This window comes from Microtus ochrogaster, unplaced genomic scaffold (assembly GCF_000317375.1).
Source record: "Microtus ochrogaster isolate Prairie Vole_2 unplaced genomic scaffold, MicOch1.0 UNK2, whole genome shotgun sequence".
In the NCBI taxonomy this organism is placed as follows: domain Eukaryota; kingdom Metazoa; phylum Chordata; class Mammalia; order Rodentia; family Cricetidae; genus Microtus; species Microtus ochrogaster.
Window position 1 is genome coordinate 17818710 of NW_004949100.1, and position 26156 is coordinate 17844865.

Here is a 26156-nt window from a genome sequence, read left to right on the forward strand (position 1 = left end):
CAGAGATCCACCTGCCTCTGCCTCCCGAGTGCTGGGATTAAAGGCGTGCGCCACCACCGCCCGGCTTCACTTTGATATTTTTAAATGAACAAATAAAGCTAGAAGATGTATTTTCAGACACATTAAACCAAATTCAAAGACCTCAAATATTATTTAGTAAATAAATAGTTCGCATAATAAAATAAAACATATACATGAAACATAAATATGGAATAGCCTCTTCAGCTGATTCTAGAATCCTCAGGAATTCAAATTAAGTATCAAAATGTTGGAGGAAATTACTACAAAATAGTGTACAAAACTTATAACGTTATATGCTGTGTATGTATAGATATTTGAGCACAGAAGATAAACCCCAACATTTAGAATGTCTGCACACAGCAGGAATTACCAATAAATTAGTGTGATAGCTCTAATACGCTGTTGTCACAAGGATTGAGTAAACTGACAGGTATTTATCAAGTAAACGAAATACTCGGCAAGAGTCGGACAAGATGTTCTTCTGTAAAAATTTCAATATAAATACTGCTTATACATATGGGTGATTCAACCAGGTTGCAAAACTACCTATAAAAGAAAAACCTGTATGACAAGTTATGAAGGTGTCTGAACTATTAAAACAAATCTTTCATTGATTCTTTGTTAAAAGAGTTTTGTTTTTCTTTTGTTTTTGTTTTTAAGGAAAACACATGCCTTTAGACAGGAACTACTTAGAGATAACTGCAGGGTATTCTTGAAAAATACTGCAATCCAGTACTGGACAAATCAGTGAGAGAAAATGGCCATCTAGGCCAAGAGCTACCCAGGGAGAACACTGAAAGCCACATCTGTCTGAAAAGTGAATGTCACTGGAGATGGAAGGGAAAAGTGCACACATTATACGTTCACATCATGATCAAGCGCCTAGAAAAGGGGATCAACCACCAACATACATAAAGAAGGCTACTCCACACTTCTGTGGATAGTCACAACAGGCATTCTTTTATTAAAAGCTCTAGGACTCTGGCCATATGAATCCCACTTATTTACCTACAAACTAACACATACGAAGTCACTGGACCTCAGTGCCTTTTGACTCTGCAGCTCCTCCTAACAGTCCCCATAACATGCTTCCCTGAAACACCTGGGGCAGCTACTTACACTATCTCCAAAGTAAAATAATCTAAAATCACTTGCTCTTTTCACTGAGCATGGTGGCACATGCACCAGTAGACTAGCTACTTTATGGGGCTCAGGCAGGAGGATCCAAGTTGAGGCCAGTCTGGGCAACTTAGTAAGACACTCTCTAAAAGTAAAATTTAAAGTAGTGGGGGGTGTAGCTCAGTCATAGAATGCTTACTAACAGGAGTGGTGTTCTGGGTTCAAAACCCTTTAGTGAAGAAAACAAGCTTCCCATACATTAGCAGTTCTCAAGCTCTGGGTCACAACCCCCAAAGACCATTGGAAAACATGGATATTAATACTATGATTAATTTTTTTCCCCTCTGGTTTTTTGAGACAGGGTTTCTCTGTATAGCCCTGGCTGTCCTGGAACTCTCTTTGTAGACCAGACTGGCCTCCAAATAACAATAGCAAAATTACAGTTATAAAGTAGCAACAAAAATAATTTTATGGTTGGGGGTCAATAAGGAACTGTATTAAAGGGTCACAGCATTAGGAAGACTGAGAACCAGCCACGCATGCTCTGTTTTGGTTTTCTGTTTTTAAAACTAGTCATCTGAAAGCACCTACAACAGTGAGTGAGTGACGGCTAGCTGTAATGATATAATACTAAAACTATACTTCATTTATTTGAAGAAGAATTACAGGTCTAAAATGAAGTTAGATGTTATTCATTAACCTTAAAATAAACCTATTTAACCTACTGCTATATGAAAAATAAACCCAGGCACAAAATTTCTACAATTCCAGCAAAGTTGAATATTTTACAAATAATTCCACATGGAATTCTTACCACAAAGTTCTACTTAGAACTCCTTACTTTCTTGGGGGAAAAGAAAGCATCAGAATAATAAAGCAGCACAGTCATCAGTCTCTTCACAAATGCTTTCTTTATATGTTAGTAGCAATTTTGGGACACACATAAGCAGTCTACCCTGTTGAAGACATGACTAAAACTCTGGTAGGCAGATAACTCATGGAATGCAGGGTTGTGAAATGATTTTATGGGATTTTTCCTACAATGTACACTCAAAGAAAAAGATAGTAATTATTCTGGGCAGCACACTTTTGTGGGTGGCAACAAAAACCGGCTGAAACACTACTGCGGAAGGACTACCATGCTTGAGAAACCGTGCACCACTTAAAGAGAAAAAGGTGCCATACTGATAGCTAATTCCTACTTCTCCAAACTCATCCTTAGTCTTCAGTGTCTGCAGTACACAACTGATACAAAGCTGGCTTGTGGCTTGGAAACTGTACTCTGAAGCATTTCATGATGAAGTGAAAATCCCAGCAACAGGAAGGAATCAAAAGAAAAGCAGACAGAAGACAGCAACAGGAGAATTTTTTAAAAGGCCCAAGCAATACTCAAAGGTCAGGCAAGTGACCTGGAAGGACCAGGGAATGGATGCACTAACAGACTGTCTTAGCTGACTCGTCAGACATTAGTGACATTTAGGGATCATAAAAAGGGGGGAAAAACAGAATTAGTTTTATGTCAACTTGACACAAGCTAAAGTATCTGAAAGGAGGAGATTTCGGTTGAGAAAAATGTCTCCATAAGATCCAGCGGTAGGGCATTTTCTTAATTAGTGACTGTGGGATGCCCAGCCCATTGTGGGTGGTGTCATCCCTGGGCAGGAGTCCCTAGGCTCTGTAAGAAAGCAGGCTGAGCAAGTCATGAGGAACAAGTTAGTAAGCAGCACCCTCCGTGGCCTCTGTATCAGCTCCTGCCTCCAGGTCCCTGTCCTGACCTCCTGCAATGATGAATGATGATGTGGAGGCATAAGTTAAAAAACCCTTTCCTCCCCAGGTTGCTTTGGTCACGGTGTTTCATCACAGCAATAGTAACCCTAAGACGCTATGCTTTGGAATCTCAGTTAAACACACAACCTAAAAAGGAATGTTCCTCATGACCTCTGCCTCCACTTCTTATCAACCTCAACAATACATGCTGAGACCCCGGCCCCCACTTCACAGAGCATCAAAATCATCTAAGGACTTGCTTAAGAACATGGTGCTGGTTGTTCCCTGAACACATTCTGATTCTGCTCAGCTGAGCTGAAGCCATGAATGCAGGCATTCTGGGGTGATCTGAATAAAACATACAGAATACCCAATAAAATATCACATCTGATGGTAGCAAAGAGCAAATCCGGCCGGGTGGTGGTGGTGCACGCCTTTAATCCCAGCACTCGGGAGGCAGAGGCAGGCGGATCTCTGGGAGTTCGAGACCAGCCTAGTCTACAAGAGCTAGTACCAGGACAGGCTCCAAAACCACAGAGAAACCCTGTCTCGAAAAACCAAAAATAAAAAAAAGGAGCAAATCCGTAATTTATTTGAAGAAGAAGAAGAAGAAGAAGAGGAAGAGGAAGAGGAAGAGGAAGAGGAAGAGGAAGAGGAAGAAGAAGAAGAAGAAGAAGAAGAAGAAGAAGAAGAAGAAGAAGAAGAAGAAGAAGAAGAAGAAGAAGTTCTTTTTCCAGTGACACTTAACCACAGAAAGATATTTTTCTGGCTGGAGGTGGAGGAAGGTGCCATCTCCAGGAGTTTCTACTGACCTGTAACTAGCTCATCATCTCATAAAATACATGCTAAAGCTAATTTTTCTCTCTTCTACATGTGAAAATCTCTGAATGTGGCCTGCTTGTATTTCCCTGATGCAGCACTGATGTCAAACACGGAACTGTACATTCCCCTTTGCTGTTCATGAACACACTGTAACCAATACCTGCCGGCTGCTCCGGGGAAGCCGTGCTAGTCGCACCCCTGACATATCAAACAATCGCACTTGCCGGTTGTCATGGGGGAGGGCTATGATTTTTTGGCCAACACATACATTGATCCTACAAAAAAGATATAAAAACAAGTTTATATAAAATACTGACATTGTAGTATCATGCAGTAGTAAAAGCCACATTTTTCACTTTCAAGGCAAACTAAATTAGCAAATCACAGGGGTAGTCTGCCTATAACACTGGACAAGAAACTTAAGATACACCTAACTGCCAGATCACACGTGGACTCCACACACAGACACAGCAGACAGAGCCTCTCAGGAGTAAAGAAAGCTCAACGCCATCTGGCTACCAAAGGTCCATTCTGACTACTTAAGTCTTACTACATCAATGTGATATTTATTGTGTGATGTAAGGTTAAGTACTTTTACAGACACTGAATTCACATAAGAGGATCAATAAAATACATCTTCCAGGTAGGCTGAACTCCCTTCCCAAAGGCTGTATCATTGAACAAGGTAATAAATTACAATTACTCCTTACCTATTAATGGCAGAGTCTGTACGAATTGTCGCAATTGGAGATCTCATATTTTTTAAATCCCAGACTTTTACTGTGCGGTCATCGCTGCCCGAAACAACGTTGTCTCCCACAGTGAACACAGCAGAGGTCACAGTACTACAGGTAAAGGTCAGACACGTCAGCAGTTTGTACCAACCATCCCCCACAGTGCACATACACACGTCTTGCTTTCAGAGGGAAAACAGAGGGCAAGGATGTGGGAGATATGCACGATTACGGCATCTTCTGTTCTGCAACCTGTGCCTGTTTCGTAAACTCTCTTTGTGCATAAGTTACGTAAGGAAGGACCCTTGCTTTATTTCCCAGCTGTGCAGGAAAATGAAGTCTATGTTTACTCCGTCCTATCATCCTCAGACAGTACAGCAAAGAAGATACTAGAAAAATATGGATTACACAGCCTACCAAAATTTCTATATATTTAGGTCTGGTGGGATGAATTAAGAAAAAAACCATTCCAACTGTAACTTCCAATTCAATCAAAACACTGGAGTTAGTAAAAATACTGGGCATTTCACAATGGCAAAGAAGTTCAACTGACATTTTTTTCCAAGTAAGTTACACCTGTGAGATAGATCTGTCAATAAAGTACTTGCCATATAAAGCATTAGGGGTCCAATGTTCAATTCCCAGATCCCCTATTTAAAAAAAAAAAAAAAAAACCAACCCATAGGCATGGCAGCAGACACCTGTAATCCTAGGGCTGAAGGGGTAGAGCCTGGAAGATTCCTGGAACTGGCTAGTCAGCCAGTCCTCTGAAATTTGTGAACTCCAGGTTCAGTAAGGTAACTGATCTCAAAAATTAAGGTGAAGGAAAAATGAGTGAGGAAAACACTAGATGGTGACCTATAGCTTCAAAGTACACACACAACACCACTAGTCATTGGGGAAATTGTCCCAGTTAGAAGTTACCATGGTCTATTAGGTTAACTTGTAATGCAACCCTTTCTTTCAACCCAAAGTCATTAATTACTTGTTGGAAGACGGGACTGAAATGATAAAATGGCACTTGAAGCCTCCCTGTCTCAGCTCATCTGATCCCAGCGGGTACTTCCTCTCTACATGTGTCAATCAACAGCGTCTCCAGAAGACTACTGTACAACATCTGGATGCAGTATAAAAGACACAGCATACAGCAATATATGACCAGGAGAGAAACAGATATATGGACAAACTGTACAATCATGACTGACCTAGCTGTACTTTTTTAATCATTATTTTTATTTTATATGCATTTGTATAGTGTTTTCCTGAATGTATGTCTGTGTGAGGGAGTTGGATCCTGGGAACTGGAGTTACAGATAGTTGTCAGCCGCCATGTGGGTGCTGGGAGTTGAACCCAGGTCCTCTGGAAAGGCAGACAGAGCTGTTAACAGCTAAGACATCTCTCTAGCCCCATGTATTCTTTATTTAAATAAATAACAGCACATGGCCTGACTATAAATGGGGTGTAGCAAAGGTTACAGGAATGTTTGAAGAGCTTCTCCTATTGCCAGAGATTGAGAAAGCATAAAGTAAAGACACCCACTGACTTCTGTTTGCAGTGTGCTCTACGAGGTTTTGGCCAAGCTAAATTTCAGCTAGTACCTCCCTCCAGCAATATAGAGAAAAAAGCCTCAACAAAAGATTATCCGACCTTATGCTAATGAAATGCTAGAAGACATGAGGTTCCTAATAAATCACAATGCTGATGGGTATTGCAGGACATCAAGAGACAAGCATGGCAAAGACGCAGTAGTCTTAAAGGCACCCTTGGACTGTGGGTCCCACAGGGAGGCTAGTGAGCTACAACCACTCACTGGAAAAGCTTCAGACTCTGCCAAACTCCAGCAAACTCATTTATCTTGTCGTGGAGAGCAGCCGAGCATGTACTTCCAGCTGACAGTATGGTACCTTCTCACCACACACCACTGCCTGATCTGGAACATTCTGCTCCCTCCGTGGGTCTCAATCAACGGAAATACTGTAATGCTAGCACTCCTCATTAGGACTAACAGCTGTCTTCTCAGTCACACAGAGACACAAAACTGTTTTGCATAACAATCTGCCGAAACTTCACAACTAAAAAAAAAAATGGGTGATGTAAAAAATGCTGGACCATGAAATGCTAATGCAGTGTGCTTTTCTGGCATCATGTCAAAAATTGACTACTGGGTTGCCATTCCTTATTTTTAAAATGTAAGTTCCTACAAAAGAACAATTTTGTATATGTAGGGCATTAGATCTGAAGTTTACAGAGTAAACATTCCCTGAGTAGAAACTTAAGTGTATAGAACATACATAATCCATCTATCAAAAGAATGCGGTCTTCCCACTGGTCCACGTTAGGATGCCTATTGTTGCTGTCCTTGTTCAGCTCACGTTTAGACAGTCATGTTGGTGCAACTTATGGTATCGCTTCTAATATAATAGGAAACACAATCTCATAGAAAACTCCCTGACTCTCTCTCTCTCTCTGGCTTTTAAAAATCTCTCGGGAGTTGTTTTGTGGATTAACATATATACATATTACAACAATTTTTTAAAAAGAGGCCATGAATTTATAAGAGAACAAGAAAGGGTATATGGGAGGTGTGGAGGGAGGAAAGAAAAAGGGAAATGATGTAATTATATTAATCTCAAGAAACAAGAAGGTTTTTTTTAATGTATGTGGAGATGTAGAGATGGGTCAGCAATTAAGAGAACTTCTTACTGTTGCAAAGGACCCAGGTTTGATTCCCAGACACCACATGGTAGCTCACAACCATCTGTACTCCAGTTCCAGGGGATCCTACACCCTCTTCTGACCTTAGAGGGCATAAGGCATGCCTATGGTGCACATATACACATGTAGGCAAAAATACTCATAAGCATTAAAAACATGTTATTTTAAAAAAATTCTTTTCGAGAATGTAGATGAAGGTATCATTGGGACCTTATTGCTCTGACCCGTCAACTGCTCATGTGTATTCCAGTATTAATATCCAAGTGCATACACTCCACCTAGATTGAACAAGAGAGCCAACTTTCAAACAGACCAGTTTGGAATTGGCAACCAAACTATGTCCAAACCAGCCTAGCAGGAACCTAGAACACTGTACGATGCTACAGAAAGGGGATGGGGAGGGGACATACAGGGGTGGGGGACCAGGGGTGGGTTAACTGTATGTCCTGTACCCAAAGTCTGTACCTGCAGTTTCTTTCTTGACGACTGCTTTCTAAACTATCTGTACAGACCAAACTCCTGACAGGTAACATCAGCCCACACCCTAGTAGTCTAATCATGTAGACATGTCAGCATCTTCAGAAGTAATACTTTTTTGCTTTTTCTATTACCAGTGTTTTTCAGGACTTATACAACCTGTGTTTGAAGAGATCAGATGCCAAATTAACCAACAGGAAAAAAGAAGTATTTCTGAGTATTTCTTGATGGTCAATTCCCCAAATTTAGAAAATAAAATAAAAACAAAGAAGCTGAATCTGTGCCATTCTTTTTCAGTGAATTCAACTGTTCTCTGGGGAACAAAATTACTTCTGTTATCATCTAATACTACCTTAATACTCTTGTTTAGTCATGACTTTGTAACCTTCCCTCCTCAGGATAACAGAATTCTGCAGTCTAGATTACTAAAGACCTGCTCATCTAGAAAGTACTTACTAAGCACCTTCTGTGAGTCAGGTCTCACTCTGTATAAGGAAACATGGACCAGAGAAGAGGAGGAAAGCAATGCCTGTGAGACCTCCATTCTAGAGAAGCCAGTGATGTTTGTCCATTTTTAATGAAAGACCATTTAGTCTAAGATGCAGGATGTAACTGAGAGCTAAACCTGCACTGCCAGCCGCCAATGTGAAGCTGCACCCATCTGGGACAGTCACGGCGATGACTGGTCCACTGACCTGCAGGAATTTCTAAGCACTCTAGAGCAGGGTGTTTAGGACAGGACTAAAGACCTCATTGCAGCCTTAGCCAACTTGGAACTCAAAAGAATCCACCTGCCTCTGCTAGGATTATAGGTGTGCATCACTACACCCAATGGGACTAAATTCTTAAGACTGTTTAACTATATTAGCAAGAACCCTTTTCAAATTTAAAGATTAAAAATCAGTTTAAAATATAAATTTATTTAAAATTACTAAAAAGTTAAAATAATAAGATTCATACAATAAACTGGGTGGTAGTGGTGCATGCCATTAATCCCAGTACTTGAAGTGCAGAGGCAGGTGAGGCCAGCCTGGTCTATACAGTGAGTTCCAGGACAGCCAAGGCAACAAAGAAAATAAATAAATAAATAAATAAATAAATAAATAAATAAATAAATAAATAAATAATATCATGCAGTAATGTCATTCTTACAATATCAAGAGTCAAGGCTCATTTGCTTTCTTGAAATCTGGTCTTTCTGGCTTAAAAACATTGTAACTTTAGAATATTTTAATTATATATAATAATTTTAAAGAAATTGGTAACAAATGTATTGTTTAAACTTTGTGAGAAGTGATCTCTCTCAGGTTTTGATTATTTAACTTTCTATTTCTTTTCTTGACCCAAGACTCTGTCAATAATTAGTAGTGGCCAACATTTCAATAACAGACATTATGTATTCATTTTGGAAGAATAAGAATTTTGAAGGCTCTGTTTCTGAAACATTACAAATTACATTTTACAACAACTTTTAATATAATACTTGGGCTGATAAGATGGCTCAGTGAGTAAAGGTACTTGCCACCAAGACTGACAGCCTGAATTTGATTCCCCGAACCCATATGGTGAGGGGAGAGAACTAACTCTCAAAATCTGACCTCCAGAAGCATGTCCAAGTGCACACACACCCCATACATATACATGTATGTACACAATACATACAAAATGTAATAACTATCTTAATGTAACGTAGACAAGATTTATTCGTTACAATGATTAAAGAAAGTAAAGCCACTACAATGTACTATAAGATTTCTCACTCTTTTTTTTTAATTTTGGTTTTTCGAGACAGGGTTTCTCTGTGGCTTTGGTTCCTGTCCTGGAACTAGCTCTGTGGACCAGGCTGGTCTCAAACTCACAGAGACCAGCCTGCCTCTGCCTCCCGAGTGCTGGTTATGCGTACTTTTTATCTATTTGTATTTGCTACTTGTTATTCGATTGCTTCTGTTGCTACTTCTTCCTTTCACCTTTTACCTGAAGAGACTTCCACACCCACTTTCCAAGAAATACCAAAGTCAGAGACCACTCACCCACCAGAATCTGAAATATCGTCTGCCTCTGCCTGACAGAGAAGATGGTCATGATGATGCTCCCCCCAGTACTCAGCTCTACAGCATCCTCTTTCTACCCCATCTGCAAACAAACCTTCAGATTCCTCTCCATACCCTCTACACCACCTCTACACAGGAACCTGCGTCTGCTCCCCAAAAGGAACAGGCAGAAGGACTGCCAGCAGATAAGCTGAGTGAGACCACGAGGATGCAGCCCAGCTGCTACTGCTAGCCCGACAGCCATGGTGGCAGCTGGCCTATTCGTTTTGCACCTCACTGCTAGTAATTGTCCATTTCACACTTCTGAAGAAATTAACTTTGTCTCATTCTTTTAAAATGGAAATTCATACCTACAATATTCATCAATGCAATAGATAGTTTTCCTTGTGAAATTTCACAGTTGTGTAACATGTGACATGTTTCAAATCAGCTCCTTCTTGGAAAAGATGTATCCTGAGACAAATATAATACCTCACTTTTTAAAACCTTCTCCATTGCCGGGCGGTGGTGGCGCACGCCTTTAATCCCAGCACTCGGGAGGCAGAGGCAGGCGGATCTCTGTGAGTTCGAGACCAGCCTGGTCTACAGAGCTAGTTCCAGGACAGGCTCCAAAGCCACAGAGAAACCCTGTCTCGAAAAACCAAAATAAATAAATAAATAAATAAATAAATAAATAAATAAAACCTTCTCCACAGTAAATGTTACTTGAAAAGCTACAATACTGAGTAATGCCTACAAGGCATAGCAGCTTCCCTTTAAAGTTAGGTAAATGTCACTTTTAGCATTAACTCAAAAAAGTAAGCTACTTTTTTGAAACTGTTTCTACTTATTACTCTGAATGGCTCCAAATGAAGTTCTACCTTAGAGCCTAAACACTGCAGTCACAATGGCAGTCCTTTGGAGTTATTAATTAAGCAGAAGAAAAGCTATCATCTTGGTCATTTTACAGACAAAAGCATTATCCCTGTAGAAATGCCAAGCCATAGCGCCAGACTGAAGACAGTACTCACTTGGTGCTCAATAGACTAAGCAACAGTACTCACCTCTGTGCTCTCTAGACTAAGCAACAGCACTCAGCTAAGCTCCTGATTTACCTGTTTGATGTACCAGTCCTGCTCCTGTCTTGTTTTATAATACAGTCCTTCAGAATACAGAAAGGAATTCCTAACCCATACAATCAAGTTGTTGCTTTATAGTGGAATGTGTCTTAGGCTACTACTCAGAGTTGACATATGTTGATATGCCCATTTTAGGAGCAGTTAGGAACATAGCTCGGTGGTAGAATGCTTGCCTACCGTATGAGGGCCAGGGTCTGATATTCAATACCATCACCTAGTAGATATACCTAAACATACACTCACATATATTTATGGGTCCTGACATATATATAAGGAGCAATAAATGGAGGAAATGAGGACTGAAAGATTAAACTGTCTCAGTCACTGTTCCACTGCTGACTGAGTGGACACCATGGTCAAGACAACTCTTATAAAGAGAAACTTTTAATTGGGGCTGACTTACAGTTTCAGAGGTTCAGCCCATTATCGTCATGGCAGGAAGCATGGCAGCATGCAGGCAGACATGGAGCTAGGGAAGGAGCTAAGAGTTCTATATCCAGATCCACAGGCAGCAGGAAGACAGAGACTCTGGGCCTGGCTTGGGCTTTTAAAGTCTTATTCAAACCACCATTGACAGTAACACAAGAAAATATAACTGATTCCAGAGAAGCAAAAATAGAAGACAAAGCAGACACACAAAACTCAAACTGCACCAGCCCATTCATAATAGGAACAATGTGATACAAACAGGATTCCATATTCTTCTTCTAAGTCATGTTTGTGTAAAAGAAGAGGGGAGAAGGGGAGAGTTGGGGAGAGCTTGGGGGAGTGGGATAGTTGAGATGGAGGAAGGACGGATATGGGAGCAGGGAAGGAGATATCTTAATTGAGAGAGCCATTTTAGGGTTGGCAAGAGACTTGGCTCTAGAGGGGTTCCCAGGTGTCCACAGGAATGTCCCCAGCAAGGTCCCTGGGCAGTAGAGGAGAGGGTGCCTGAACTGGCCTTATCCCATAGCCACACTGATGAATATCTTGAATATCACCATAGAACCTTCGTCCAGCAATGGATGGAGGCAGAGACAGAGACCCACATTGGAGCACTGGACTGAGCTCCCAAGGTCCAGCTGAAGAGCAGAAGGAGAGAGAAGATGAGCAAGGAAGTCAGGACCGTGAGGGGTGCTTCCACCCACTGAGACAGTGTCCCTGATCTAATGGGAGCTCACCAAGGTCAGCTGGACTAGGACAGAATGAGCATGTGATCAAACCGGTCTCTCTGAATGTGGCTGACAATGGGGGCTGACTGAGAAGCCAATGATAATGGTACTGGGATTTGATTCTACTGCATGTACAGGCTTTTTGGTATCCTACTCTGTTTGGATGCATACCTTCCTAGGCCTGGATGGAGGGGGGAGTCGGAGGGAAATGGGAGGAGGGGAGGAGGTAGAAACTTAGACTGGTATTATTTATAAAGCAATAAAAAAAAGAGATAACTTGAAAATAAATTTTGTTCTTGAGAGATTATTGGAAAAACCACTTATGTGGAACAGCTGGCTCCCCAAAGATGGTAGTTAATGCCATTATGCTGACCTACTACCCAGTGCCAATCCTGGAGCTCCAGTGCAAAGCAGAAAACCAGGCAGTAGATGACTGAAAAAGGGAGTGCCAGCAGTTGCAAGTCTGATCAGGTGATCATCTTACCTTAGCTAAGTATGGACACATTGTCCACCAATACTGGCCATGCCAGGACCAAAACAAGCCTTAACTCCATTATCATTACCATCTTTTCCTTCAGAAGCTGGAGGTTTTTGGCAGCTCCTATCATCCCTACTCTGCAGATTCTACACGACACAAAGTGGTTTCAACCTATACTGGAGCCAGGCATGATGGCCCAAGCCTTTAATCCAGCACTTGGGAGGCAGAAGCAGGTGGATCTCTGTGAGTTCAAGTCTGGTCTACAGAGAGAGCTCCCAGTCAGGGTTGTTATATAAACTGTCTCAACTAATAAGCAATTCTACCTGTACTTGGTTGGACATGTCTCCTGTCCATTACAGTGAGTCAGAACATTTACAGTCTGTGGTAAAATATCCATTCATCCACTTAAAAGCACTCATTTCCTTTTGATACTTCTTTTTATCAGTTTCTTAACTGGGTGGTTGGAAACAATACCTCAATGCAGCCAAGGCTGGCTTCAACCTCACCAGTGCAGCTACATGCTATCTCCGTCAACTGACCACTATGTTTCCCTGCAAATTTGTGTGACATAATTAAGCTAATAATTAAACTGAGAAAATGGACTGAGAGTGTAGCTCAGTTGGAAGAGTGCTTGCTAACAGCATACACAAAGCCCTGGGTTCCATCCTCAGCAACACCTATGAGCATAGTGGCAAAAACACCTATGATCCTAGTACTCGGGCTCAGGTGGAGACAACAGGAACTTCTGATTTAGGCCAGCCCCTAAGGGGATTTTAAAAAAAAGAGAGAGAAAAACCTACAATAGGAGTTTAACACCATACCACTAGCCTTAGTTTTCACCCTTGTTTATTCATTTATTTATTTTTATTGAAATGCATATATGGAATTTCATACATATACAGGATGTTTTTTTAATCAAGTCTACCCCCATTCCCTTACCTCTAAATTCCTCCCCTAACCCTCATCACTATTTCTTCCCAATTTCATATGTTTCATTTTAACCCACTGAGTCTACTCAATGCTCCCAGTATGTGCATGGATATAGGGCCTTCTACTGGCACATGTAGCCTCTCAAGGGCCAAATCCCTAAAGAAAACTGAGGTGTGGTTTTGAGGCAACTGTAATCTTACAGGTGGGTTTATTTCTCAAATGGCCATTTCTACTTGTGAATACACTTCTGGAGTTATACTCTTGTCCCTAGAAAGCACTACTCGCTGGTATCTTTGATTCCATGTTACCTCCTCCTCACACAGAGAGTGTAAACAGCAGTCACCAGTAGTAAACCAGATTGTAAAACTAAGCACAAATTGGCTACAGTGGTGCTCGCCTGTAATTGCAGCACCTGGGAGGTCAAAGCAAAAAAAAAAAAAAAAAAAAAAAGTTCAGGCTTATCTCAGCCATACATCGAGTTCAACACTAGCCTGAGATAAATATGAAGATTTTACCATATTTAAGTGTAGTTATTAAAGAAAGAGAGGCTCCATGAAACCTTGTATCAAAAGCACAAAACAAAATTAACTTAATTAATTAAAATAAAAAAAAAACAAGTACAGGCCTCCAAAATCTCCATCAGAAGGCAGCTTGACACCAGAAAGCTACCTAGCCTATACCCAAGTGATTCCCACACGACTTTGACAAAGAACAAAATGCAGTCCTAATTAAAATTGACTGTTATCCAGGTAAAAACATCATTTTAAAAGCATAAATAGGGCTGGAGAGATGGCTCAGTGGTTAAGAGCATCACCTGCTCTTCCAAAGGTCCTGAGTTCAATTCCCAGCAACCACATGGTGGCTCACAACCATCTGTAATGAGGTCTGGTGCCCTCTTCTGGCCTGTAGACATACACACAGACAGAATATTGTATACATAATAAATAAATATTTTTAAAAAAGCATAAATAAAACAGCTAAGATAATACAAAGCTATTTCCACCTTGATGAATCTATCTAGAATTTAGTACTTAGTAGTAAGTACCTTCCACCAGATACTTGACAATGAAGGCATATGAAAATGTCATAACTTCAAAATAATCATTGCAATTTTAAGAGACATTTTTGTTTTGTTAGATGCATTTCAGTTTTCTTAGAAAAAAGTTACCAAATCTTACATTGAGAATAAAGCTACAACTGTGTACAAAGAAAATCAAAAAGAAATAAAAACCTTCCATTCTCAAATATTCATCCACGCTGAGCTAATTTCCAACTGTTTCCAATGCCAAAGTTTATTCACACATGTAAACAAATACTGTCAGTGGGTATATAAACTAGTCATTGGCCACCCATGGAGGAAGTTTAATGACCAGTGACTGCTCAACTGTCAGTTTCTTTTCTTAGTAATTGAAACAAAACAAAAGGGAGGGGGGGTCAGAACCTGAGGAAAGGGGGATAGTGGAGAGGAAAGGAAAAAATGTCAAGTTCTTAGACAAGGCAACAGTACCAAGGGGAATTAATCTCAAAGAAGAGGCACGGAAGCCTTTGTTATTTATAAGCAATCGAATAAGCATCTATCTACCTCACATGCTCCTCTCAAAGGGCAGAAAGCAGATTTAACCTAACAACTTTCATAATAGTAAGAGTTTCTCGCACATACATGTATAGTCCACAACCATTTAGTTCGACAACTGTGTGGAGTCCAGCTGAACAGGAGGACAACAGATAAAGAGGGGAAACACTGGCTTAGGAAGTGGATGCCTGGGCTACTAAATTACACTACCAGGTAAAAACCACATCATTACACAGAAGAGTTAGCTAATTAAGAAGAAAGGCACTGAATTTTAGTATCCGCTGTTGATAATCATAATAGAAATTTATGGGAAACAATCATTTCAACCTCTAGGAGAAATTCCTATGTTAAAATTTTCAAAGTAGCCATCTATTTTTCCAAGACCAAGGCATATAATTTTGTATTCTTGCTATTAATAAAACAATATATGGTGTACCTAAAATTATTCTTCAGACAAACTACACAGAGCTACTAAAGACTGATCCAGTAAGAAATACACCATTACATTCAATAAATACTAATATGGTAGAATCCCTATTATAATGAAGAGATGTCATAATACACGGTGAAAATCAATGAAACACATCAAAGACGAAAAGGGCTTATTAGTGCTTTCTAAAAACGTGATAAAAGTAAAAGCCTTAAGCACAGCTGACATCAAGGAGCTCTGTCAGCATCCAGCAAACATAATGACAGTACAAATTTCAAGGGACCATTTGGCTACAGTTTTTTTTAAATCTTCCAGAGAAGCATTATATCTCAAACCCTAGTTTTTCAAAAAGGCACCAAAGTCATGTAAAAGTACATGAATAACAGAAAGAGAAAATTAAAAGGGGGAAAAAAATTGTAGCACAAAACTGGACTAATAATTTTGGTGATTATATAACTACACCTTGCCTTAAGAAAACCCAAGATACAGAAATTCAGATTAACTAGAAGTTGTCAACTGTTCACTCTAGAGACACTGGTTCTTTAACTAAAGAATTTATGTAGAGCCAGGCATGGTGGCACACACTTTTAATCCCAGCACTTGGGGAGGCAGAGGCAGATCTCCATGAGATCGATGCCAGTATAGTCTACAGAGTTCCAGGACAGCCAGAGCAACAAAGAGAAACTCTGTCTCAAAAAAAAAGAAAAAAAAAAGAAAAAAAAAAGAACTATGCTGAGTTCTCATAAATGAAAACTTGAACTACAATACAACTTTATTTCCTCTTTTTGGTTTTTTTGAGACAGCGTTTTCCAGTGTATCACTCTGTCCCCGTCTCTAATGTTAATAGTTGACAATTTTTTAGAGATACACCAGTAAAAACATTAAACATAAAAGTGGAGAATTTGACTTTTTTGTATTGTAGCATTCAGGAAAAGAATAGTGAAGAATCCAGAAAATCATCTTTGCTTCTAAAAACCCTTTCCATGTCCTCATTCAGAGGGTGCTAGGTGGAATGCATGGGATGTGTACGTGATAAAACAGACCATCCAGGAAGGTTTCAGTCCACTGCAGAAGATCCTGCAGCCTGCAGAGTCGGACCCTGCCAGAGTGATAAAGGAGGAGAGCCAGGGCTTATTTTCTTATGTCACATTCAGAACAGCAAACTAATAATTAAAGAGAACACACGCTGCAGACACTGACTATCCTTCTGCTCTTAATGGGGAATTAAACTGAGTTTGCTTTTAATAAAAGTGTGCCCTTTAGGGATCACAGATGTTCAGCTATATGTATGCATTTGCTACCTGCTATTTAGTCATATGGGCTCAATTTCTCAGAATCCATGACAAAGGTAAAAGGCAACAGTCACTATGAAGATTCTCAGATAAAAACATATGAGATGTCTCATTTCCTGTTTTTCTAAATGTGAAGTGTTTCTAAAGACTTACTGCTGATCATTATTAGAAATATTTTGTTCAGTAAAGATATCTACAGCTCCATCTGCTGACCAAGTCCTAAACCTACATAAGAAAGGACAGAAAGAACTTTTTAAGCTCAGCCACTTTTTTTTTTTAAAAGAATTCTTTTTCTTTTAAATTTTTTTATGTGTATGGGTGTTTTTCCTGCACATGTGTCTGTGTATCACTTGTGTGCCTGGTGCGTGAGGAGGCCAGAAGAGGGCTTTGGATCCCCCAGAACTAGAATTACAGACTGTTTGGCTTATGTGGGTGCTAGAAATCAAACTTGGGTCCTCTCTCTAAAAAGTAGTCAATGCTCTTGACCACTGAGCTAACGACACAAAATTCAGAAGCAAAAGAATCCAGCTGACTCCTGCCAATTCAGAAAGGCCCATGAGCCAGGCAGTGGTGGTGCACGCCTTTAATCCCAGCACTCGGGAGGCAGAGGCAGGTGGATCTCTGTGAGTTCGAGGCCAGCCTGGTCTACAAGAGCTAGTTCCAGGACCGGCACCAAAGCTACAGAGAAACCCTGTCTCGAAAAAACAAAAAAAACAAACAAAACCAAAAAAAACAGAAAGGCCTGTGAAAATTAAAATTTATCCTTTTTGACAGAGCAAGGAAATTAGGATCAAACAAAAACATTTCAATGCTTTTTAGATATATACATCAATGCAATATGACTAGTTCATGACTAATCAATTAAGAAAAGAGAAAATGTAAATAATCTGGGCAAGAATAAGCCTGACTCATGTATTTTACTCTCATTAAAACTTTTACTGACCCTGTGGTTAAAGGCAATCTAATAACTATCTTACATCTTGGAAAAGCTGGGTAGGAGAGAGAGTTCATGTGAATTAGATGCTTTTACTGTAAGCCTACTCTTGGTACCTATTTTAAAAACAAAAGCACTCAGCAAAAGCTGGCAGATCTTTGAATTTGAATCCAGTCTGGTCTATACAGTAAGTTCAGAGACAGTCAGAGATATGTGGAGAGATACTGTCTCAAACATGGAGAGGGGCCAACCTTTTAAATATTCCTTGGCCTACATTAAAAATAAGAGCTCCAGTGGGCATAGTGATGAACACCTTTAATCCCAGCACTTGGGAGGCAGAGTCAGGCGAATCTCTTGAATTTGAGGCCAATCTGGTCTACCAAGCGAGTTCCAGGATGGCCAAAGATACACAGAAAAACCCTACTTAATAAAACAAAAGGGGGGGGGGCTCCTTAGACCAAATGCGTAGCACATGCCTTTAACCTCAGCACTTGGGAGAACCACAGCTATATAGCAAGACCTTACTACCCAAAAGAGGGTGTACCGGGGATGTGGGGGGTCACAACTAGTTATGTTCCTCATATTTCTAAAACAACTGTTGTTTCATGTAATAGCCAGCTGCAAAAAAAAAATGTATCCCTAATTATATATTTCAAACATTAGCATTCACTACACTTTACAGCTAAAGGGATACAAATTAGCAATACCCCATCATTGAAACATCCTTAAAAGCTGTAACATGCATCTCCATCAGCAAATACATTCTCTCAAAGCATGAAACATAAATAAAAAAAATTCCAAACAACCAGAGTGCCAATTTTAAGTCTTAAAATGCCACCACAAGGCAAGCTGGAGACCAGGAGAAGCTATACTTGATCACTCCCTTAGAAATTAAACTCCACTGAAACCAGGCAGCCACCTGGCTTGCTCATGGAATAGCATCTCTGGAATAGAGACGATGCCTGACCAATCTGGGAACTTCACATCAAACCTGTAGAATCAGAACTACACCTGGCCAGGCACACGAAGGACTTATAAAACCCTGGCCATCTGTACCTTATTCAGACACAATGCTCCAGCCTTCATCAGTTCCCCCACAAAATCCATTCTATCCCTGTAAACATGATAAGGACAAGCAGCTGGTCTGCCTATGACCGCATTTACTCTAACTTATCATAAGTATAGCTGCTAGCTCTTGAAAACAAAACGTTCTTCTTGGCCCAACTCAAATCTGATATTTTGCTTGCTCCAGTACAGGTTAGCAGAACCAACTGGGGGAGATGCCAGTGCTATTTTCCAGCCTAGCACATCATCCTATTGTAGAAAAATGATAGCAATGTCTAGAGACTAAAGGACAACTGGAAGGTTCAGTGGTACCAAGAGCCAAAATTAAAATGACAATAAAGGACTACCAAAATGACAAGTATAACCAGAAATCTGCTTATTCTCAAAAGGGCTAGCTAGTGAAGATAAAAACAGCAGAATTAGAAACCACACCCTTTTGCAACACTCATGTACTGTCTAAGTTGGCAGGGATCATCAATGATGGAAGGCTGCTGGGGAATAAGAAAATCACTTATCTCAAAGTGTCACCTTAGTAACTCCAAACTAGAAAACATACCTTTCCAGGAAGAGACATGACAGACACTACCTTAATCTGTGTTATGAGAAACTAGATACACAATCTCCTTGTTTATTGAAAAGACCAAAAAGTATGTTTGTGGAAGAGCTCTGTTAAGATAGTCTCATGCTAAACTTTTTGATAAAATTCAAGCAGAGAGGGACACACACTAGACTCATAATCCATGTGTGTGTATATACACAGACAGAAAAAAACCTACTCCTAGTGTATGCCCTGCAAATACACATAATAACAAAACCTTTAAAAGATACAACACAAGCCGGGAGCAGTGGTGGAGCATGCCTTTAATCCCGGCGAGCAGGAGGCAGAGGCAGGCGGATCTCTGTGAGTTCAAGGCCAGCCTGGTCTACAAGAACTAGTTCCAGGACTGGCTTCATAGCTAGAGAAGCCTTGTCTCAAAAAAACAAAACAAAACACGGGTTTATCTATATATTAAGGAGTCATAAAACCAAAAAGGAGCCATGAGAGGCTGGGAAGTAGATCATAAAGGAGGTAGAAAAGAGAGAGACTAGTGGAATGTGTATAAAAGGAAGGCAGAAGAAGAGTGTGGTGGTTTGAATAGGTATGGCCCCCATTAATGTGTTTGAATGCCTGACCTATAGGGAGTGGCACTATTAAGAGGTGTGGCCTTGTTGGAGTAGGTGAGGACTTGTTGGAGGAAGTGTGCCACTGTGGAAGTGGGCTTTGATGTCTCTATATGCTCAAGCCATGCCAAGTATAACAACTCTCTTCTGCTATCTTCAGGTACAGATGTTGAACTGTCAGCTCCTTCTCCAGGACCATGTCTGCCTACTTGACATCTTGCTTCCTACCATGATAATAATAATGGACTAAACCTCTGAACTGTAAGCCAGCCCCAATTAAATGCTTTACTTTATAAGAGTTGCCGTGGTCATGATGTGTCTTCACAGAAAGAGAAACCCTAAGATAGCAGGCAAACTGGGAGAAGAAAGGGAACCAGTTAAGGAAAGAGGAAGAGTTGAGAACAGAGTATAATTGACACATGGGTATGATGATGCTATTATTAAACCCAATACTTTGTTTGCTAATCTAAATTAGTCTAATTTGCTAATCAATTAATCTTAAAAAGACATATTACAATAATTTGTGAGTAGTTGCAGACAGTAAGTCAGGCCTCTTGGTGGATAATAGGATTATGCTCTCACTACTCATGCCTGGAGTGCTTCTCGATTCTCCCTTTACTAAGCTACCCATTCCCAGTCCCTGACAGACTCTATCCCATTCAATCTCTGAAGCCCATCAGAGCCTTCTTAGTATTCTATATCTTTTGAAAGACATACCAAAATGTTTAGAGAAAGAGTCATCATTGTGAAAAAGAGCTAAGTGTCAAACAGTAGAAATTAAGATTAGACTTAGTTTCAATGATAACCTATAACACTTTTTTTCATAGATAGTTAAGATCTCTAAACAACTGCAACTCACTCCGTGTGTCCTTGGAAAACATTCACGGAGTGAATGGAAGGGTCCCTGAAATCCCAAAGACGGAAAGTTGTGTCACGGGAAGAGGTCACCACGAGCCGCTGGGTGGGGTGCGTGCAACAGTGTGTTAACTCCTGGTCATGCCCTACAACCAAATACAACAAAAATACAAGGTCATCCACCTGCAGACACACAATTAAAGTGAAGCTTTTTTAAAAACACAAGAACCAAAAGTATCCATCATCTTTACAGACAAAACTAATAGCTGAGGGGAAAAGTAAACCTTAAGGGATTACTTAGTAGTATGGGAGGAAGCTTGTCCCCTAAGATGCCTGAAGTCATTTCAGCTATCCACATTAAAAAAAAAAAAAAAAAAAAAAGAATAAGGAACTAGATACACCATAACTCAATTTCTTGTCTTAACAGTTAGAGGGTCAGACAAATCACTTTAACAGGCTGAACACAACAAGAATAACTTCTAATGGTATAGTTTGTGGGCCCTTAGGACAACATACTGTCTTGAATTTAGACAGAGCCTATAAAAATATCTTTCTATAAATGGGGTATACAACAGACCAAAGAGAATTCCACATATGTAATTAAGGTCTCTAAATCAATCATCTTTGTGTTAATCGAAGAAAGGCTGTCCTTAATGGCCTGGCCTAAACAGCTGGAACCATTCAAAGGGCCAAGGTCCTCCCAGAAGCTAGAGAATCCAGGGCAACAGAGGCATGCTCCTGCTGGCTTGGAAGCCAGCAACCTGCTATGTGGGAAGGAACTTTTGGTGGGAGCCCTGGATGCTCAGGACAGACCCTAACTGACCCCTACTAAGATTGTATAGCCCCAGTCACATAGCTACAAGAAACTGGATGAATTTTTACAGCAACCAGTGAGCACAGAAGACTACAAATTCCAGAGGTCCTGCCCAAGCCACACCTTCACTTCAACCAAGCAGACCCTCGCAGTTGAGGAGCAGCTACCCGGGACATAGAAAAGCTGACAAGGAAACCATCAAGGTAATAGATTCCTGTTATTTAAGTGTGTTTAAAAAAAAAAAAAAAAAAAGAGAGAGAGAGAGAGAGAAAGAGTCAAAGAGAAACAGAAAACCAATACAGCAACCGTATTTCAAATATTAAAATACTATATGCTACAATTAATCTCCTGAAGATAAAATAAATTTAGCTACAAAGAATTCTATTAATCAGAAAGGATCTCCAAAAATGGCAACCAAATAACCAATAGCACTAAACATAATCCTGGCCTGTAAGTAATCTGTAAGCTTAGACATAAAAACAGCCCAGCTAGGAAGAGTTTCAGAAGTTCATGGCAAGGTACCTGTGAGAGAATGAACAAGTTCAGATGTCTCCACATCATACAGGTTGGCAGTTCTGTCCCATGAGGCTGTCACCACTTGCTTCCCACCAACCAGCCAGTCAGCAGCAATAACCACACCCTGATGGCTTTTGAGAGACGTCAGCGGAACACGGACAGTAGGGCAGTCACTGGACACATCTCCATCAATGTCAGGCTCATCTTTATCAGAACACTCTATTTCATCTTCACCAGAAATTTGCTGCTAAGGTAAAAATCAGAAAAGAAAGGCTTTGTAGAACTCTTGAGATTTTTTTCTGACATGACTACACCTTTATCTTTCTAGATTTAGTACCATTAGAGCCAATGTAATTACAGTATCTGATATGTAACTGGTGCTCAAGGAATGCTTTCTCAATGTTAAAGCTTGGTTATAAAAGGAATGCCAATATCTTGGAAAATAGTAAAGCTACTATGGCATCAAAAGACCTAAAACTCATTTTCACTAATCAATAATATATAGAAAATAAAGCAAATTTCAATATTTTCATTTTACCATTTATTAGAAATACAATAAGAAATTAAAATGAATACATTAAAAGTCATTAATATGTCACAATACAAAAAGCATTTTAATTCTTAGGAGCCTGTTTAAAATACTTTTAAAACTTCTAAACTATAATATCTTAGAATTCTACTGTTCTAACAATGAGAGATCACTTGAATTTCCTGTATCAGTGAAATCTTTTATTAAAAGTCAGATAACATAAAACTGTATTGCAAGTCTATACATCAGCTCTTCAAGAAAATATTTATTCATTCAATAAATACTGATAACCAGTGTTGTTTATACAGCAGAGGAAACGGGACATCTGTCATACGTAAAATGATGCTTACTCTAAATCATAAAGATGGCAGCATAAACACAATTAGTAAAGTTCCTGTCCTTACAGGAAAGACTACACACACTCACAAAACCCACATATGGACTAATGTAAGAATGAATGTCATGTGTATGCACATACTAGTATGAGAAGATGACACTGTCATCTGTGTCATCTGCATTCACATGGTATGGAATGCAGGGCACATACAATCAGGTGGCAGTGAGTGCTGTGAAGAGTAAGAAAGGGGACAGAAGAGAGAGAGTTGAAGGGTTGCTGTCTTACACAGAATTACACACAGAGGAAAGACTAACAACAATTGAGTTCTATTATGGAGAACAAAGAAGAGTATGCAGATACTAAAGGAAACAGCATTCCAGGCAGAAGAAGGAACAAGTATAAAATCCTCTTTCCCTGCTAGGCAACTGAGCTTGCAATGTGTGGAGAGACAGGGAGATGGGGTGGGGGAAGCAGTGTAGCAGGTGATGTCATGGAAAACCTGGTAGGCCATGGAAAGGACTCTGTGCTCTATTCTGCAAGTGGTGGAAAATCTTCACTTCTAAGCAGAAACGTGGTATCACCTAAATTAATCTGCTAAACACAGGAAAATGAAAGGAGGCTGAAATGCACTAGACTGTACCACACACAAACTCGTAAGACCTCAGAATGTGAACCTAGTGGGAAAGGGCCCTTAAGAGGCAATTAAATTCAAATCAGGCTGGATATAGGATCTAGTCTACCATGACTTACTACTGCAATACAAAATTACAACAGAGACACATACAAGGGAAAAATCATGCAAGGGCACAGTAAAAAGGTAACCTTCTGCTAGCCAAGGACAGAGGCCTTAGAATAAATTAATCCTTCTTCTACCTTGCTCTTAGACTTCTAGTCTACAGACTGTGATAACATAAATTTAATGTTGAAGCCAACAGTTCCAGGAAGCACTAGGGAAAAAAATAACTACAGGAAAGAGAAATTTAGATGTGGGTGGTAGTAACAAAGATGAGAAGAAAAGCTGACTAATATACCCTCTCAGGAAAGTTTCAGAATTTGCCAATAGATATCCACATAGATTACAAACACATGCATGTGCATGCACACAATTTGAAGACACTTTAAAAGCATATGGTCCAAACTAAGTGAATGGCAACAGCATAAACAGAGATAAATAATAAGATAAAAGTAGCAGGTTAGAAGGAATGTCCAGAACTCAGAAGCAAATATAAGACACCCAAGGGAGATACGAAGTAATTAGATGACAACCAAAGCCTAGAGTTAAGAGGAAAGTCAGTATGCAAATTTTGAGACCCATAGTAACAGGGAGCCCTTTAAGCCATAGATGCTGAGTGAGACCAAGGACTAGTATAGGAGAACAACAGATGAAAAGCAGATTCACGCTTACACCAGCGAGTAGAGCAGAGAGCCACCCAACAACGGTTAAGGGAAGGAAGAAACAGAAGGAAAGGGTATCTGATAGAATCAAAAAGTAGCCTCAGAGTCTGCTGAATGAGCAACCATGAAGGCAAAGACTGAGAAACAGCAGAGTCATGGGGACACTAAGCTAGACACGGAGTGTGACTCAAGAGGGAAAAGAGTAAATTCACACAACACTTCTGAAAATGCTGGTGTGGGAAGGAAAACCAGTGAGGTGGTAGTTCTGGATGGGATCTGGGAGAATTGTGTGCTGATGGTAAGAACCACTCCAAGGACGGAAAGAAGCACTGCAGAAACATTATCAGGAAGAGAGGAAGTAGAACTCTAATAATGACAACAAGGAATCATCAGACTATGCTAAAATCTGGTTAAGAGTGCAGAATGCATAGTACACAGGGTAGTGTAACTCTTCAATGAAGCCACACGCGATTAATATATGAAGGAAGGGAAGTATGGGGAAGGTAGGTACAGCTAAGAAAGGACAGAATGTGCTAACTAGAAAAGCATACTTGTTTTCAGTATGGGCTGAAATGTGGAGTATAAAAACTAAGCCCAGAGAGATTTGCAAAGGGAAAGCAGAATAGACTCTGTAGTCTAGGAATCTAATGCTCATGCTTATAATCCCTGCACTGTGGAGGCTGAGGCAGGGATGTCGTAAAAGGTGAAGGGCAGTCAGAGCTACACAGTGAGGGCCTGCTTCAAAAGCAAACAATAGGAGAAGGGGAGGGGAAGCCCAGCAAAGAAAGGACTTCATCTCAAAGGCAAAGGGGGAGTTATCTGGGTATCAAGATGTTCGTTAGTCTACAAAGATGACTCCTGATGAACTATGGAAAAGGAGCTATGGTAGGCAGCCACTAGATTAGATTCAACTGGTTAAAGAAGTTGAGAGCCTGGAAATCTGTGGAAAAGCAAAGGCTGGTAAAACCCTTTCCCTTCTGCATGAGATGAGAGCTTTGTTCCCAGGCCACGCTATTCGAGAGAAGAATGAGTCCTGGCAGATAAACATACCAAGACAGGAAGGGCTGCTACAATCACAGGAAATGCCTGACGGGAATACTACAGCACTGGTGTAGCTCTGAGCTCAGTGTCTAAACGCCTCCTGTCTCTGCTGTTACTCATAAAACTGTCCAGAAGGTCCTGGCTCCTTGTCACGGGGCTTCTTAGCTCCCATGCCTGCATCTAAGGAGTCTGGCGGTCCTGTATCTGTGCTGCTGCACAGTTCTGGATGCTCTGTGGACAAGGATCTCTCTGACTAGGTGATGAACATAGCTCCAGCAAAGAATACGGAATGTGACAGTTGACACAGTCTTGTCCACTTGTATTTCCCAATGGTGGTCCATGGAGAAACTCAGTGGATATCTCTCTTGTATGCTACACAATGGTTTCCCTGGGCAGTGGTGGCACATGCCTTTAATCCCAGTATTCAGGAGGCAGAGGCAGGTGATCTCTCTGAGTTCAAGGCCAGCCTGGTCTACAGAGTGAATTCTAGGACAGCCAGATACACAGAGAAACAGTGTCTCGAAAAAAAAAAAAAAGATTCCCCAAATAGTTTCCCAAGGTGATGTGGGATTTCCCTCAGTATGCTGTGATTACCACTAATGAATAAAGAAACTGCTTTGAACCTATAGCAGGGCAGAATTTAGGTAGGCGGGGAAGACAGAACTGAATGCGGAGAGAAAGAAGGGCATAGTTAGGGAGAAGGCTTGGAGCCACTGCCAGAGTCAGACATGCCAAAACTTTAGCCAGTAAGCCACAGCCACGTGGCAATACACAGATTAATAGAAATGGGTTAAATTAATATGTAAGAGTTAGCCAATAAGAAGCTA

The 26156-nt window shown here is 40.4% G+C and overlaps 1 protein-coding gene across 5 annotated transcripts in view; it reads right to left on the bottom strand.

Annotated features, from left to right (window-relative positions):
• Window positions 1-26156, bottom strand: part of Wdr37 (WD repeat domain 37) — a 70769-nt gene that overhangs the window by 3392 nt on the left and 41221 nt on the right. For 4 of the 5 annotated variants that reach the window (XM_026788374.1, XM_005365402.3, XM_013353128.2 and 1 more), the window contains 4 exons: window positions 22034-22274; window positions 20702-20843; window positions 4440-4574; window positions 3890-4004 (listed from right to left, as the gene is read on the bottom strand). In XM_026788374.1, the coding sequence (XP_026644175.1) occupies window positions 3890-4004; window positions 4440-4574; window positions 20702-20843; window positions 22034-22274 (633 nt within the window). The remainder of the gene's footprint in view (window positions 1-3889; window positions 4005-4439; window positions 4575-20701; window positions 20844-22033; window positions 22275-26156) is intronic. The other variant, XM_013353130.2, reaches the window with a different exon arrangement.